The sequence below is a fragment of the Canis lupus genome, chromosome 7, assembly GCF_003254725.2.
Source record: "Canis lupus dingo isolate Sandy chromosome 7, ASM325472v2, whole genome shotgun sequence".
Lineage (NCBI taxonomy): Eukaryota > Metazoa > Chordata > Mammalia > Carnivora > Canidae > Canis > Canis lupus.
In genome coordinates this window covers 16,347,387-16,364,201 of record NC_064249.1, presented here as the reverse complement: position 1 = coordinate 16,364,201, position 16,815 = coordinate 16,347,387, and the positions used below count along the sequence as shown (strand labels likewise).

General features: G+C 48.7%; 1 protein-coding gene across 6 annotated transcripts in view; it reads left to right on the top strand.

Moving 5' to 3' along the window:
• NMNAT2 (nicotinamide nucleotide adenylyltransferase 2) overlaps positions 1-16,815 on the top strand; it is a 194,102-nt gene that overhangs the window by 149,975 nt on the left and 27,312 nt on the right. For 5 of the 6 annotated variants that reach the window (XM_035719187.2, XM_025430055.3, XM_025430054.3 and 2 more), the window contains 5 exons: positions 7,183-7,271; positions 8,053-8,120; positions 11,025-11,103; positions 14,328-14,454; positions 15,926-16,006. In XM_035719187.2, the coding sequence (XP_035575080.1) occupies positions 7,183-7,271; positions 8,053-8,120; positions 11,025-11,103; positions 14,328-14,454; positions 15,926-16,006 (444 nt within the window). The remainder of the gene's footprint in view (positions 1-7,182; positions 7,272-8,052; positions 8,121-11,024; positions 11,104-14,327; positions 14,455-15,925; positions 16,007-16,815) is intronic. The other variant, XM_035719186.1, reaches the window with a different exon arrangement.

The following is a 16,815-nucleotide window of genomic DNA, read 5'->3' as shown; positions in this document are numbered from 1 at the left end:
GTGCTTTTTCTTTTTCTTGCCTTATGAGCTAGCTAAAACTTCAAGTACTATGTTGAATAGAAGTGGTTCCTGATCTTAGAGAGAAAGCAATCTGTCTTTTGCCATTAAGTATGATATTTGCTATAGGTTTTTAAAAATGTTCTTTATGTTGAGGAAGTTCCTGTCTATTCTTGGTTTTTGGAGTTTTTATCATGAATCAATGTTGAATTTTGTCAACTGGTTTCTCTGATCAGTTGATATATCATGTGAATTTTCTTCTTTAGATTGTTAATACAGGGGATCACAATAAATGATTTTTCAGATATCGAAACAATCTTCGATCCTTGGAATGCATGCCAATTGGCCATGGTGTATTATTCTTTCTATGTATAGCTGGATTCTATTTGCTAATGGTTTCTGCATGTTTTGTACTCTCTTTGCCTGGTTTTGGTATCAGGGTAATACTGGCTTCATGAAATAAATTGGAAAATGTTCCCTTTTTTTCTATTTTCTGCAAGAAACCCTAGAATTGTTTCATTTTTAAGATTTCAGCTTTATTGAGGTATTTAAAGTGTACATCACGGTGATTTGATAGACATAAACATTGTGAAAGGACTCTATCCATCTAGTTCATTAACACATCTGTCACTTCACATATTTACTTTGTGTGTGTGTGAGAGAGAACATTTTAGTTCTACGCTTTTAGCAGATTTCAATTATACAATACAATGCTATTGCAATATTATGATTTTTTTATAAATCATGTTTTTTATAAAACATGTATCTGGTCTTTATCCACAGTTCCTGGCCCACAGCTCCTAAAACCTTTGAAATTCTCTGAGCAGGAAGAGCAAGAAGAGCATCTTTTGTTATACTATTTTGTCTCTTTTTCTCAGTTCCTGATAGTGTTTCAGAGCCATAAATGTGAAATGGGTGTCTTGTTATTCATAACAAACTCCTCTCTACCACAATGAGGTTTATGTTAATGAGCGATTTTTGGAAACCACCTAAGGATGGAAGCTGGTGACCAGGGGAACCGACTATAAATAGAGGGTTGGAATTTTTGGTCTCACCCCCTGATTTCTGGGGAGGTGAGAGGGCTGGAGGTTGAATCAATCACTAATGGCCAGTGAGTTAATCAATTATGTCCATATAATGAAACCTCCATAAAAACCCCAAAAGGAGGGCATTTGGAGAGCTTCCGGTTTGGGGAAACAGAATGCTTCCACATACCTTCATGCTAGATACCATATACCATGAGGCCCCAAACTCCACAAAGGCAGAGGCTCCTTTGTTGGGGACCCTGCCCTATGTATCTCTTCATTTGGCTGTTGGTTTATGTTTTTTAATATCCTTTGTAATAAATTGGTAATCTAGTGAGTAAATGAGCTTCCTGAGATCTGTGAACTACTGTAGCAAATTAATCAAACCCCAGGAGGTGGCCATGGGAACACCTGACTTACAGCCAGTTGATCAGAAGTATAGGTGACAACTTGGCCTTGCAATTTGGCATCTAAAGGGGAGGAGACTGTCTCGAAGGACTAAATCCTTAACCTGTGGGAACTGATACTATCTCTAGGTAGATAGGGTCAGAATTCAGTTGATTGTATGATCCCTGCTAGTGTCTGAGAATTACTTCGTGGTGTGGGTAATATACACACACAGACACACACACATTGGAATTGGGGGTTAGAATCATTTTAGTTATCAACTACAATAACCATGTTTTACATTAGCTCCATCTGTACCTTTGGTTTTAATTCTCTATTTTTTAAAAGATTTTATTTATTTATTTGACAGAGAGAGAGAGCAGAAGAAATGGGGAGCAGCAGAGGGAAAGGGAGAACAGACTCCCCATTGAACAGGGAGCCTGATACAGGGCTTGATCCCAGGACCCTGGGATCATAACCTAAGCTGAAGGTAGATGATTAACTGACTAAGCCACCCAGGAGCCCCTTAATTCTTCTTTAAATGTTTAGTGGAATTCCCCAGTGTAACCGTGTGGGTGTTATGAACTTTTTCACTCAATTCTCAGAGCAAACTTGTAAAGAAAGCATTTTACAGATATGGAAAGTTAAAGCTCAGAGAAATGAAGTGACTCACCCAAGATCTAGATGTCTTCAGTGTTGCTTCCACAAAACCACACTTTCTGCATTAGACGTCTTAGGCAGACTTCTTTTCCCAAAGAGATTTGGGAAACAAGGAAGAGAATAATCATACCTGTTCCTGGCCACTTTTCTTTAGCTGGATGACAGTTCTCTCTTGCTTGACATTATATTCAAGTTAGAAGATAATCAGGCAACTAGTGGATCGCTGAGTATAAAACCTAGTACTATTAGTATAATCACAAAGGTGCAGTCTAAAAAGATTAATGACACATGCATTGACACATTCAACTGCAAAACCCCAGAAGCAAAGCAAAGCAAAATGTCTGAAGAGAGAAGGAAATCCTACTTTTTGTGAACCCTGGACATTCTCTGGGAAGTTTTGATGGGTCATCTCTCTCCTCCATCCCTTATTACCTGACCCCAAATTTCCTACCAGACATGATTACCTTATTTAAGATAGGACTTTGACTACCTTCACTATCCCTTCTATGATTTTTTTTTTCCAGCTCAGAGCATGCCACTGCCCTGTTTAACAGCCTTTAATGATTCTCTATTGTCTATACTTCTCAACTTTATCATTGTTGTCTATGTATGTCTAGGGTTCTCAAACTTCAGAGAAGAGAGGAATCACTGGGGGCCACTAATTGAAAATGTAGACTCATAAATCTCAACCCCAGAGATTTTGATTCAGTCACTCTGGACTGAGACCTAGATGTCTGCATTGTGATAACCTTCCGGTGATTTCAGTGCAAGTGGCCCACGGAATACATGTTGACCAAACAACAGTCTCTGGCATAAAGCTCATAGTCCTTGGCCTGGCTTTCAGGCCCTCTGAAGTTTGACTCCAACTTGCTTAGTCAATAGTGCTAAGTAGCCTTTCCTCACCCTCACCCCCACCGGGTCTGCAGACCTCCAGTCCAACCTAGTGGGTAAGACTGGCAAACACATTTTGGCAAGGCAAAATTAATCTCTCCTGTCCCTTTTCTCCCTGCCTTTAGTATCTCAGTATTAGCACAGAGTTGTTCAAACTATAGGCTGCCACACAATAATAGGTTCTGACCAGCTTTTTATTTAAATTTATGATTCCTGGAATAGAATACATGGAAAATATCAGTGTGCATTTCCATAGTTAAGGGTATTGCAACATATTTGTTTCAGTTAATTATACATATACAGAGGTATGTATTATGTCAAGGTATAAAATATATTTCTTACTGTGGGTTGTACTACAACACTGAAAGCCACAGCTATAGGAACTCACCCAATTTGCCTCTCATTAGATCTGTCAGTATAGCCTTCTGTTTCTCCATTATTGTGAACCTTTGGTGAATAATAAATAAAGCTATCTTTACCCTCTTATTCCTCTGGCATCCATCATGGTGTTTTGTGCTCAACAACTGAAGTGATTTGTTTGTATCATCACAATCATGACTCTTCTGGGTTTAACTACTTCAGATCAAGTATCCTCTTTTAGGGTACAGAGTTGGGGCTGTTCCTTTCAGAAATTGCCTCTTTGTGGGGCACGTGGGTGGCTTGGTTAAGCATCTGCCTTAGACTCGGGTCACAATCTTAGGGTCCTGGGATCAAGCCCTGTGTTGGGCTCCCTACTCAGTGGGGAGTCTGCTGTCTCTCTCCCTCTGCCCCGTACCCTACTCATACTCCCTCTCTCTTTCAAATAAATAAATAAAACCTAAAAAAAAAAAAAAAAAGAAAAGAAGTAGCCTCTGTGAGACAGAGAACCTTAGAGTATTGCCAGGAGAAGTGGCCCCTCACCTTGGCTAGAAGCAAAGGGTAACATTTTCTAAGGCGATGAGGTTCTTTGGGGCAATGTATTTCCTCTGGAAATTCTGGAGTGTCATCTAAGGATTGGAGTGAGTGGCTAACTGGCCCGAGGTGGCTCAGTGAAAGGACACTCTAGAAGAACAAGAGTGGGGAAAGTAGCCACATGAGCCTTCTAGGTGAGCATTTGTTAAGCACCCATTGCTCAATAAATGAGTTACTATGCAGGTGCTTAAGAACGCAGAAGTGAGGGATGCCTGGGTGGCTCAGTGGTTGAGCATCTGCCTTTGGCTCAGGTTGTGATCCCGGGGTCGTGGGATCCAGCCCTACATCGAGCTCCCCACACTGCTTCTTCCTCTGCCTATGTCTCTGCCTCTCTCTGTGTGTCTCTCATGAATAAATAAATAAAATCTTAAACACAAAAAAAGAACACAGAAGTGTTCAGCATGCGTGACAGACTGAACCACATTGGGATCACAGGTCCATTTTCTTGAGGACAACAGTGTTTCAGATGGCAATGTGTCTGGTCAAGGTTGCTTGAATGCAAATCATTTTATACCGAGCTTGCTTCTCCGTATGTTAAGTGCACATCTCCTTTAGCTGTGAGTTGGGGACCTCCTGCCTGCAGCAAAGTCTCTGGCTTTGAAGGACTCAGTGCAGGAGTGAAGGCATAAACTTTCAGAAACGATTTCCCGGCTAAGTCCCTTGAACTGGATGCACAGGGAGCTAGCAGAGCAGTCCAGCAGGGCGATGCCGGGCAGAAGTACAGGTGAGGTAGAGCAGAGCTTCTGATGAAAAGCTTGGGTGAGTGGAGAGTAAGGAGGGGCCACTTTTTAGAGGACGTGGGAGGAAGGGAGCTCTGACTTATTGCAGCCGAGACTCGGTGACAGCTAAGGGCCAGATGTAAATGATCTCAGTGAAGACTGCAGTATGAAGGCCAAGAGAAGAGAGGGGAGGCATGGAATTTACCCAAATATCCAAAGGCTTTTGTTGTAAGGTCTTCAATTTGTCCGTGGCCTCAAAATGAGACTTCTTGAGAATGAGCAAAGTAATATCACTCTTTTAAAAAGCAGAGGTCACATACCTTATCGGAACGGCTAAAATCCAAAAAAACCTGACAGTTCCCCATGCTAGCGAGGATGTGAAGCAACATGAACACTCATTCATTGCTTGTGGGGATGCAAAATGGAACGATCACGTTGGAAGCCAATTTGGCAGTTTCTTAAAAATCAAACGTACTATCACCATACGATCCAAGCCACTACACTCCTAGATGTTTACACAGTCAAGTTGAAAGCTGTGTCCACGCAAAAACCTGCACGTGAATGTTATATCAGTTTTATTCAAAACCAGTGCAAACTGGAAGTGACCAAGATATCCTTCAATGGGTGAATGGATAAAAAAATGGTACAGGGGATCCCTGGGTGGCTCAGGGGTTTAGTACCTGCCTTCAGCCCAGGGCCTGATCCTACAGTCCCAGGTTCGAGTCCCTGCATGGAGCCTGCTTCTCCCTCTGCCTGTGTCTCTGCCGTTCTCTCTCTCTCTCTCTCTCTCTGTGTGTCTCTCATGAATAAATAAATAAAACCTTTTAAAAAATGGTACAGATGGATAAAGAACTGGTGATCCATCCAGACAATGGAATATTATTCAGCAATTTAAAAAATGAGTTATCAAGCCACAAAACTACATGGAGGAACCCTAAGTGCATACTGTTAAATGAAAGAAGCCAGTCTGAAGAGGCTACATAGTGTACAATCCCAACTTACTTGGTGTTTTGGAAAAGACAAAACTAGAGAAATCATAAAAAGATCTGTGGTTACCAGGGGCTGTGGCAGGGGGAGGGAGAGGGATGTATAGGTGAAGCATAGTGGGTTTTGAGTGTAGGGAAACTATTCTCAATGCAACTGCAACAGTGAATACATGTTATTAATGCAATTGCCAAAACCCATAGATGGAGGGCACCTGGGTGACTCAGTGGTTGAGCAACTATCTGCCTTTGGCTCAAGTCATGATCCCGGGATCTTGGGATCGAGTCCCACATCAGGCTCCCTGCTTGGACCCTGCTTCTCCCTCTTCCTATGTTGCTTCCTCTCTATGTGTCTCATGAATAAATAAATAAAAGCTTGAAAAACAACAACAACAAACCCATAGATGGTACAACATGGTGTCTCTTCAAGGGAACTATGGCCTATAGGTAATTAATTATAATGTGTCAGTATGGACTCATCAAGTGTAACAAATGAACCACACTAATGCAAGATATTAATAATAATAGGGAGAATGGTGTGGGGGTGGAGATAGGAAGGTGGGGGCTGAGTATTTAGAACTCTGTGTACTATCTGCTCAATTGTTCTTTACATCCAAAACGGCGCTAAAAAATAGTGTGTTAATTATTGTTTAAAAGAAATTAAGAGATTTCACATTGGCAGAAAAAAAAAAGAGGCAAATGGGATGAGACTTATTTTTAAATTTTAAGAGAGGCAGCAAGGAGATCCTGGAAACTTGCCTGTAAACGGCACAACCAGCCTTGCTACCCAAGGGCCGCCTTCATGTACAGGATCGTTCACTTATAAAATAGGTCCACACCACATTTCCTCAGCGGTACAAGTTCAGGTCCTGTTGGGTTTGCATATGGAACCCCATTGGAAGTGAGGACCAAAATTTTCATTCCCTTCCTAATTTTCTGAATTTTCTCATGGAAGTGAAATCGAGCTTGTCTCTGGTAAATTTTTAAAAGCAGCATCAGAAATTCCTTCCAAAGGAAAAAAGGCTTTTCTGTGACTGAACTTTTCTCAATCAGCTATAATGATGGGTTTCCTGTTAATTCTCCCTAATTATGTAGAAGGCCTTTTAAATTTGTTTCGGTGGTTTTTCTCTTCTGACATGAAGCAATCACCCACCTTTCATATTATAAGAAGGTGGCAGCTGCTTTTTCTCCTTTTCCTCTTGTTCTTCTTCCTTTTAAGACTTTTCTCCATTTTGGAATTTCTGCAAGTGATCCAAGGTGTAAATCCCAATCTGTCCCTCAAATGGTCTTTAGTGAGGTGCTTGCTCTAAATCCCCCTGAGCCACCGACTTGTCCACCAGCTGAGGGCCTTAATCCCCTTGAGTTCTAAATCCTTTTGCTTTGCGCCCAGGATCTCATCCCATAACCTTTTGAATCACCAACATAACTGAGAAAGTTGGCCCTTTCCATGTAAATGGCAAGAAAGCCTAAAGGCAATAAGCCCTGCAGAGCAGAACGTATTGATTTCAAAGATCACCTTTGATCCACACTTTTCCTCTTTATAATGTGTGGTTTTCTTCTCTTAATTAGAAAGAGCCAGGGATTATCTGCACAAAACCGGAAGGTTTATCGTGATTGGTGGGATTGTCTCTCCTGTCCACGACTCCTATGGAAAACAGGTGGGTTCCTCCTTTGCTTCTCTGCTCCTTCCCTCCCTCCCCCCCACCTCGTGGCTCTCCCAGCCCACAGCTGCCCCCCTGCCATCTCGGCTACACCTCCTGGGAACACGCAATGCCCCATAGCAGGCGTCGTGCTCCGGCACACCTGAGCCGGTGGCGCTGGGCAGCAGCTGGCAGGAACAGTGCCCAGGCCCGTGCCCACGCTGGGGACCGCTGGAGCGCCGCCCGGTCAGCGCTCAGTAGAAGCGGGGTGGCCGCACCGCTGAGGGCCACTGGCGGCCGGTTGCGGCCTGGCCAAGTCTTTTCTGGAGTTTAGGAGGAAAAGACCTTTGCCTTTTCTGATCTGATTTAGAAGTCCCTTCCTTGCCACTCGGTCCCTGCCACATGTCCGGGAAGGTCTAGGAGCCCTCCAGCTGTCCATCCCCCCTTCCACCCCCATACCTGTCGGTGGGCACCGGGGAGGTCACGGCCAGGTGGAGCCTCGGGGCAAGGCACCGTTGCGGGGGTTAGGTGTCATCCCTGTCCCCGTGCTGGGCACGCGTTGGCGGCTTCATCCAGAGGCTCGCCTCCTGACCCTGTTGGGCGTGGCCCATCCCGTGGCCTGCGTTCTCGGCGTGTCACCGTGTCTGCGTGGCAGATGGACAGGCGGGAGGCCACACCCTCGGTCCCTGCCACCACTGGCAAATGGCCACCCCTGAATAATGGGCCGGCTTGGGATGGGGTCTCGGGAGGCCGTGGGGAGCCGAGGGAGCCCCCCGGTGACTGCTCTGTCGTCCCCCAGGGCCTTGTGTCCAGCCGGCACCGCCTCATCATGTGTCAGCTGGCCGTCCAGAATTCCGATTGGATCAGGTAGGGCTGGCCTGGCGACTGCCAGAGTGGGTGGCCTGGGACTCACTGGGGGTGAGTGGAGAAAGAGGAGTGGGGCACCTGGGTGGCTCAGCGGTTGAGCATCTGCCTTTGGCCCAAGGTGTGATCCTGGGGTCCTGGGATCAAGTCCTGCATCGGGCTCCCTGCATGGAGCCTGCTTCTCCCTCTGCCTGTGTCTCTGCCTCTGGGTTTCTCAAGAGTAAATAAATGAAATCCAAGAAAGAGAGAGAGAAAGAGAGAAAGAAAGGAAGGGAAGGGAAGGGAAGGGAAGGGAAGGGAAGGGAAGGGAAGGGAAGGGAAGGGAAGGGAAGGGAAGGGAAGAAAGAAAGAGGAGGAGTCCCCTTATCCATCTGGATCCCCCCCGGGGTTGGGGAGGCCGGAAGAGGTGTTCGTCCCCCCTGCCCCCCCTGCCGGCAGAAATTATGCCTCCTTCCAGGTGGCCCAGCCTATCTACAGCTTTGTTTCATAACAAGCCATAGGGCCCCGCAGACTTAAGAGGGAAGCTTCAGGGTTCCTTCTGCTCTGGGACTTTGGGATCCAGGAGTATTCCTGAAGCATCACTGGATTAGGGGTGAGGCCTGGCCAGGAAATCGGAAATGCCTCTCCACTTTCCTCCTCAGTTACTTCCCATGGACTCTCACTACCTTTTCGAGAATGTTCCCTGGCCTTCCTCATTTCCCGTTCCTGAACTCGGGCTCCCTGGGGCTCCACGCTGACCGGGGGAGCGAGACGGCTCCGGCCTTTCCCTCAGACCCCGGGCACGGTCCTCACCAAGCTGCAGACGCCCGCGAGCCCGTGCAGTGTAATTAAAGCAAGCTTCCACTAATTACGCTAATTGTGCTCCCCAAAGTTCCTACAGTTATAATTTGCATGAGAAAATGGCGCTTTAAAAAAATAATGGCACACCATTTGTACTGTAATTTCCCCCCACGGAAGAATAAGCAGCACCTAGAGGTTTCCCTGAAAGGAGGGAAGTGAAGAGAAGCTGACCTCACAATGAGGGAGAAGAGATGGGGTGGGAGGGAGGGAGAGCAGGGAAGGGAAGCGACCATAATAATTAAATAGCGATCCTTGCCTGTGGTGAGCACGGATTCGTGTGAGAAACCCTTGCCCTTGAGAGGCTGCCTCATACAGGCGGCGACAGCTGCCTTTTCTCTGGTGAGAAACAGACCCAGAGAGCTCAAGGGCTTTGAGGGAGCACAGCGCACAGCACCTCTGTGGTGGCGTCAGGGAGAGGAACCAGGCCTTGTAACATCGTGGCTCAGGATCTCCTGGGGAGAACAGGGTCCCATGGGGAAAAATACCGGCAGGAGGTTGTTCCTGCTTGGATGTGACTAGAGAATTCTGGAAGAATTGCTTCATTCATTCAACGAATATTTACCCAGCTCTTCCCCCCTCCCCGCCCCCCTGCACTGCTCCAGGCACTTGGGGAGAATCAGAGTTCCAAGAACTGAGATCTCTGGGGAGGCCCAGGTAGCTCCAGAGGCAGGGGCTGGGGCCCTGGGGCCCTGGGCTGGGGGAGCCTGTCTGCTCTGCCGGTTTCAGGCGGGCGGGTGGTGGGCAGGGATACGGGGAGCCTGATGCACAAGCTGCCTCTCCAGGGTTTCCAGTGAGCTCTGCCACTGGGAAGCTTAGGTGTGTGTGCCCGGTGGGAGGTGGGCAGGGAATGCTCAACTGCTGAGAAAATGTTGGAGAAATATCCCAATTTAGCAGCTCATTAAGTTGGCAATTAAGCTCAAGCTCTGCATCAGCCTGGGCTAGGTCCCTGCTCATTTCACATCCTGGTGATGAAGTTTTGGAATATAGGTGAGGTTTGGTGGGGTGAGGTCCGGAGTCCGTGACCAAGAAAAATTCTTGAGATGTCTTTGGTGCAAAATGGTGGTTTTATTGAAGCCCAGGGACAGGACCCGTGGGCAGGAAGAGCTGCTGCCCCGGGCCTGTGAGGGGTGGCTGATTAAATACCTGGGAGTTGGGAGGGGTTTGAAGGAGTTTTGGAAGCAAGGTTTCCAGGACCTGGAGGGGGCTAGCTGTTGTTGGGAAAAGGTCATTTATTACCGTCTAATAAAACCTGAGTCATGAGACCCTTCAGATGTATACTGGTGGGCCCTGTGCTTGGGGGATGATTGCCAACTCGTACCTTGAGGGTTTAGAGATTAAAGTAGACTTACAGGCCCCTGGGGGTCGGGCTAAGATTGCCTTCTGCCCTTAGCAAAGTATTAACATCAAGGCAGTCGAGTCCCTAGAGGAAAGTCCCTCTGCCTGTTTCAAGGACTTGTCAGTGTGCTGCCCCGGGCTTGTGCTTTGTCCTCAGCTAGTCCTCTGTTCCCCCATCACTGGTGGACAGGAGGAGTCGACCAGTGTGTGTGGCTCTGCCTTTCAGTCTGGGGGCACACCTCCCCTATGTGCCCACAAGCCTCCTCCCCTGCCCCCCACTGTACAGGGAGGCACACAGGGGCAGATCCCCCAATTCAAATATCTGTAGCCACCACTTGAGGAAGGCCTGGCTTTTCATCCTTATCACAATCCCACAGGGCCCAGAGCAGAACTTTCATCTTGTGGGGAAGCACAAGAGCCAGACTCTGTACTAAGCACTTTATAAACCTCATGGAGCCCTTCTCATAACCCCACAAGAGAGTTACATAGTTATTTTACAGGTGGGGAAGGTGAGCACCAAAAGACCATATAACTTTCCCAAAGCTCCATACCGTCCTCGTTTTACAGACGGGGAAACTGAGGTGTAGGGAGGTGTTTCACGCCCACATCTGATCTGATTTGGGATCTCGGTGTGAGCAGCTTGGCTAAGTTCCCTGAGCTATGTTCTCTGGAATTACTAAAGAAAGAGTGTGAGAACAGAATCCAAGGGAAACCTCTTTCTGGTTACGTTAGGGTGGACCCCTGGGAGTGCTATCAAGACACCTGGCAAACCACCTGCAGTGTGTTGGAACACCATCGGGACCTCATGAAGGTGAGCTGGGCCATGGCGGGGCAGGGCGGGTGGCCCCCAGCAGCTGGGCAGGCTGGGGAAGGGTGCTGCTGGCCTACTGACCTGGTTCAGTTTCCTGCTTCTCAGCCAGCTGTGTGGGATAGCAGGCCTCGAGCAGCAGGAAGGAGGGCAGTCAGTGAGGAACCCAAATAGTTCCAGGGGTTGCTCCCCATCTCGCTCCCCCTGCTTCATATGACTTGGGGTGGTTTTCATCTTCTGACAGCAAACCCAGGGTGGGATTAAGGAGAGACTTCAAAAAGTGAGTAGGGAAGGAGACCTGGCCAAGGAAGGCAGAACAGAGGAGCTGTGGGACGAGGTACAAGCCACCAAGATGCTCCTGCCCCATCTGCTTAGCACCTGCCAGTCCCCTTACTCCAGCCCCGGGGGCTGTGGCCGAGGCACCTCACCCCTGCCAGTCATCGTACCTTTGTTCATGCTCTTTCCTCCTCACGTGAGTTCTAAGGCAGACAGTGTTCTGGTCCTCGTTCTATTAGTGGATGAAAGGAAGCCCAAAGAGGTGAGCCAACCTATCTGAGGACACAGCCATTGTTTGGTGAACACAGATGGGAGCCAGTGGCTTGCGCCCAGTTGTAGCGACTGAAGAGCTGGTTGCCAGATTATAACAAGTGATCAGAGTGTGCAGAAAGCACCCTTCCCAGATCAACACCAGCCCATCGATTTCCACGGCGATAGGATGAAGAGCAGTGCCTTCCATAGCAAGAAGCCTGACCGACCAAGGCAAGGTGCAATGGATTCCGCTCACCTCCGCTCACCCTGTCACGGTGCCCTCCTCAGCCCCAAACAGCAGACCAGATGGCATTGTTCTAACACGGGGAGCATCTCTACCCATCTGTGTTTTCTGTCAGTGGGTGTCTGAATCGTCCCCAGGGGGAGCGGTCAGCAACCCCGGTCACCTCACGCTCCACCAGCTGGGCAGCTGTGCTTTATTTTAATAGAGTTGGAGCTTAGGGTTTCTGACCAGCCAGGGAGTCAAGAGGAATAGGAAGAAGAAGAGGAAGAGGAAGAGGGAGAGCTCTAGCTGGGGGCTGCTTGATCGATTGGGTTGGTCCCCCTTGGAATCAGAGAAAACGCATCTCCCTTCCTGCCATTTTCAGAATCTCTCACACACATCCTGAGCCTTCTCTGGTCCCCTTGGAAGGACTCCGACATAGGGTGGCCCTGACTTGCTCCCTGGGCTGGTCTCAACAACAGCAGTGACAAAAGACATCCCATCTTACTGTCTTAGTCAGGATAGGCTAAGATATGCCGTGGTAACAAACAGCCTTCAAATCTTAGTAACTTCCCCTAAGTTTATTTCTCACACTACATGTCAGCTGGGGCTCAGCCGGGGCCTCTGCACCTTCTTATCACTCAGGAGCCTCAGACTCCATGGTGGAAAGGAGGAATCAGGGACCTCGCAGACATGCCCGAGTCCTAGCTGTACCAGCTCTGAGGCCTGACTGCTTGCTGTTTGACCGTTTGCACGCCTGGCCTTCCCGAACCCTCCCTCCGTTACTCCTGCCCAGAGGCAAGAGTCTGGGCCAAGCAGCTCAGCTGTCACATGATGGGCAGAGGCCAGTAGAGAATGTGAGTGGGTCCCAAGGGCCCCTGCCTGAGAGTGGAGGCTGGTGACTCCCCATCTGTCCTGTTCTACCATCAGGCCGGTGTTCCTGGTGTGGAAGATAGACCTGTAGGAGAGTGACACAGGCCTTCCTTGGTCGGTGACCCACAGCTGTGCTTGGAAAGGCCTCTGAGAACGTAAGAGCCTGTGGAGGGCTGACAGGGGCAGAGTGGGGCAGGCTCCCCTTCTTCGCTACCTAGAACAAGTCCAGCGGGACCAGCCATGCAAGCAGCGGGAGCAAGAAGTCCTCAGCTACCAGGACAGCTACTAAATGAGAACATGGCATTTTCTTTTCTGGAGGTGAAATAATTATAAAAAAGAAGGCAGGCTGCCTCTTCCACTCCACCAGCCACCACTGGGCAGAGAATCCCATCAAGCAGGCTAAGAAGAGCCTTTGGTAGCGGCCTCGGCTGGCTCCCAGATGTGGCTGGATGCTGCTGTGACCTCCTGCCAGCAGGAGCATTGCAGAAGTGACAGGTTACCCCACAGAACAAATGCCTGCCCTTCCCCGGGGCTCAGGAGGATTCAGCGCTGCTCTCTGCCTGTGCAGGGGAGGTGCCTTCAGGGGGTCACGGCAGCCCTGGGGCTTGGGGTTCTCTGGCAGCAGGACTCAGGAATCCAGAGAGAGTGGTGCGCGGAGGTGGGATACCGGCTTTCAGGGAAGGGACCTTGCATAAGCAACAGCCCTTGGAAAGCTAACCTGATTGAAAATCGTCCTTTGTTTCCCTGTAGCGGGCTCTCACAACCACAGCAGGGAAGGGGGGTTGCTTCTGGGTCAGCTGTGAAGAATGCAGCCTTATCAGCTCTCTGCTTTCTGCGGCACCAGAGGGAAGCAGCAGGCCAGATAACACAGCACAATGGATAATAGGCATAGAATTTCCGCTTGGGTCTGGGATGTGTATGCACACTGGCAAGCTGGCGCACGAGTGCCCAGAGGCCCCCCCCTTCCTGCCACACAAACACATCCTGCTTGGCCTGGCACCGCTCTCTGCCTTGGCCCCGTCATTGGCATCTCTGGCCTGGAGAGGCGGCAGGTGGCGATAGTGCCTGGTGTTTGTATGACCTTTCCCAAGCTTACGCAGCCCTTTTGCAGACATGACCTCATTCGAGCCCCGTGAAGCAGGCAGGGAGGGCAGGTATGCACGTTACACAGAGGGTTACAACATCGGCTGCCAGGTGCCAAATACTCTACAGGCAAATGCTTTGCAGATGCTCACATGTGCCATCCCACCACAGCCCCGTAAGGCAGCCACGTGGCCTGTCCGTGTTCAACTCTTGAGCTGAGGTTCAAGAGACGTTCGCAATCCAAGGTCACGCAGCCGGAAGGGGGCAGAGCTCAAACAACTTGAACCAGGGTCTGTGCAGCAGTAGACCCCATGCTTTTCCAGCCCTGAGCTAGCTGCCTTGCCTCCTGCCAGCCTAGTGCAGCCACATGGTACAGCTGGGTCCAGAAGCCACCCCAGCCACCACCTCCAAGTGGCCTCCCCAAGATAGATGAGCAGATGAACATTTGAAGATAACTAGGAATGCTTCTCATAAGTCACTTGGCTAATGACACCAACCTTGTACCTCTCCCTTTTCCCAGCGGGTGACTGGCTGCATCCTCTCCAATGTCAACACACCCTCCATGACGCCTGTGATCGGACAGCCCCAGAATGAGACCCCCCAGCCCATTTACCAGAACAGCAACGTGTCCACCAAGCCCACTGCAGGTAGGGGAACAGTGATGTGAAGCTGTGGTTCTCAAACTTCAGAATCAACTGGAGGACTTGTTAAAATCCAAATTGCTAGGTCCTTCTCCAGAATGTGATTGAGTAGGTCTGGGAGGGAGAGGAGATTTTGCATTTTTAACGAGGTGATGCGGATGCTCTGGTCCTGAAAATAGAGCCTCAGGGAGAAATAGTCACAATGAGAGAGAGAGAGAGAGAGAGAGAGAGAGAGAGAGAGAGACAGAGAGAGACAGGGTTGATGGGCGTGCATTTTTTTCTGCATTTAAATATAAATATAATTGTCTTAGCTGGGAATTAAAAATACAGAAGGCAGCATTTTTCTCTGCCTCTCTCAAAGGGGTTGAGGATCTCGCCCAAGGTCACACAGTGATGAGGTAGCAGGACTAGGCTTTCAAACCCAGGTGTCTGCATTCAGAATCGCACACTCTTAGCCACCTCTTCAGTGGCAAAGAGCAAGGGCTCCAACATTTACCCAACGCCTAGTACTGTATGCCCGTACAATGCTCAGTGCTTTACACGGATTCTCATTTAACGCAGCAATTCTGTGACATAGATACTGTGTTCCCATTTACCAAGGGAAAACAAATTCAGAGAGGGCAAGTGATTAGCCTAAGGTCACACAGCTCAAAAGTAGAAAAGTCAGAGTTCATATTCAGGACTATTTAATACCAAGGTCCACATTTTTTCCAATAGTTTTGTTTTTGTTTTTTTTTTTTTACCAACTAATTGCAAGGGACAGATCCTGGTATTACTTTTCACATCTAGAGACCATAAGCTGTTATATTAGTCTGTTCTAAACAGGGTAGTTCACAAAAAGGCAGAATTTATTCGTTCTTACACAGCTACATGTGGGGGCTCAGAAAAATTTTCTGGATTAGGGCCCCGAGAGGTCATCAAAAACCGGATCCCTCTCGGCTGGTTGAGTAGGATGTCTCATTATTATAAAGTCCGTCTTCATGGGAAGGAATGAAGGCTGAGGCTCATATTAAAAAATGAAAACAACCCAAATAGCCCATATGTCTTTTAAATTCAGAATATGAGCCAACTTATGGTATGCAAACATACCTGCATAATGCATTTTTTTTAAATGGAAGAAAATAAATAATATACCAGTATGTTAGTGGTGGTTATCTCCAGGGATGGGGTTATGGGTGCTTTTTATTTTCTTCTTTCTTTATTTCCCTCTTCCGTATTTTCCATTTTTTAATAGTATATTAAACACGAGCAGAATATAGATTCCAGTCTATGGCTCAAAATGCTTGCGACTTGGACTGTGAACGAGAAGGAATGTTTGCTGTCATATTTCTGTTCTTTCTCTCTACCCTCCTGCCTCCCACTACCCAACCCCTGCCCCCTCCAGTGCAACCCTGTTGTTTAAGTGTCCCAAATGCCGGGCTGTAAGTTGTGAGTGGTTCTCTCCCTCTGTCCCTGTCTGTCTTGCTCTCTCCCATAGCCAAGATCTTGGGGAAGGTGGGAGAAAGTTTAAGCCGGATCTGCTGTGTCCGCCCGCCCGTGGAGCGCTTCACCTTTGTGGGTAAGGGAGCAAGGACCCTCTTTCCGGGTCCTGTGTCTTCTTTGTCCCTCCCTATATTCATTCAGCAAACATCTCCCAGCACCTGCTGTGGGATGATCATTTATAGAGCCATGGTGAAGAGAAAAGAGAAGTAAACAGAAATGTCCCCAGGCCTGCAGGGCCAAGCAGTTACAGGAGGCCAGAGGGTGTGACCAGCCTGCCCTGGGGCTGCTGAGGGCCCTCTGCGGTGATGTGCTCATTTCCCATCCCCCTCCACCCCCACACACAGAATGAGGCCACATGCTTAAGAGTTTTCAGGGGCCTGGAATCCTCCCTCGGGGCCTTCCAGCTCTGGCAGTGTCTGTGCCCCTGCTGATAGGCTACTAACCCACATGCTCTGCCCTTAATTCCCTGCTTCTGGCTGTTCCTTCAAGGACTCAGCATGGATGAGAGCATCCGAGTCTCTGGGGGCTCTTTCAGGGTCCCCCGATTCAACTCTGCGGAAGAGCTGAAGGTCTAGACCTCATTCCTCAGACTCTCTGGGGCTGACTTCTGCCGTTTCTGAGATTTCCAATTTCAGGCATCTTGAAAAGGAACTAAGAGGGGTGACCGAGGAGGAGAGGAGATGAGGGACCCAGGTGGCACCTCTGTGGTTTTGTGCATGCCAGGGACCCCCATGTGGGTGTTGCACACTTAAGAGCGCCGCGTGTCAAAGGCTCCACCTTTCTCGTCTCCCACGGGCTCATGCTGCATCTGCCGTGGGAAAAATCTCAACATGTTCAGTTTGGCCTGTTCCTTGAACCAGGCAGCCCCTAAGGAGAGAGGGCCAC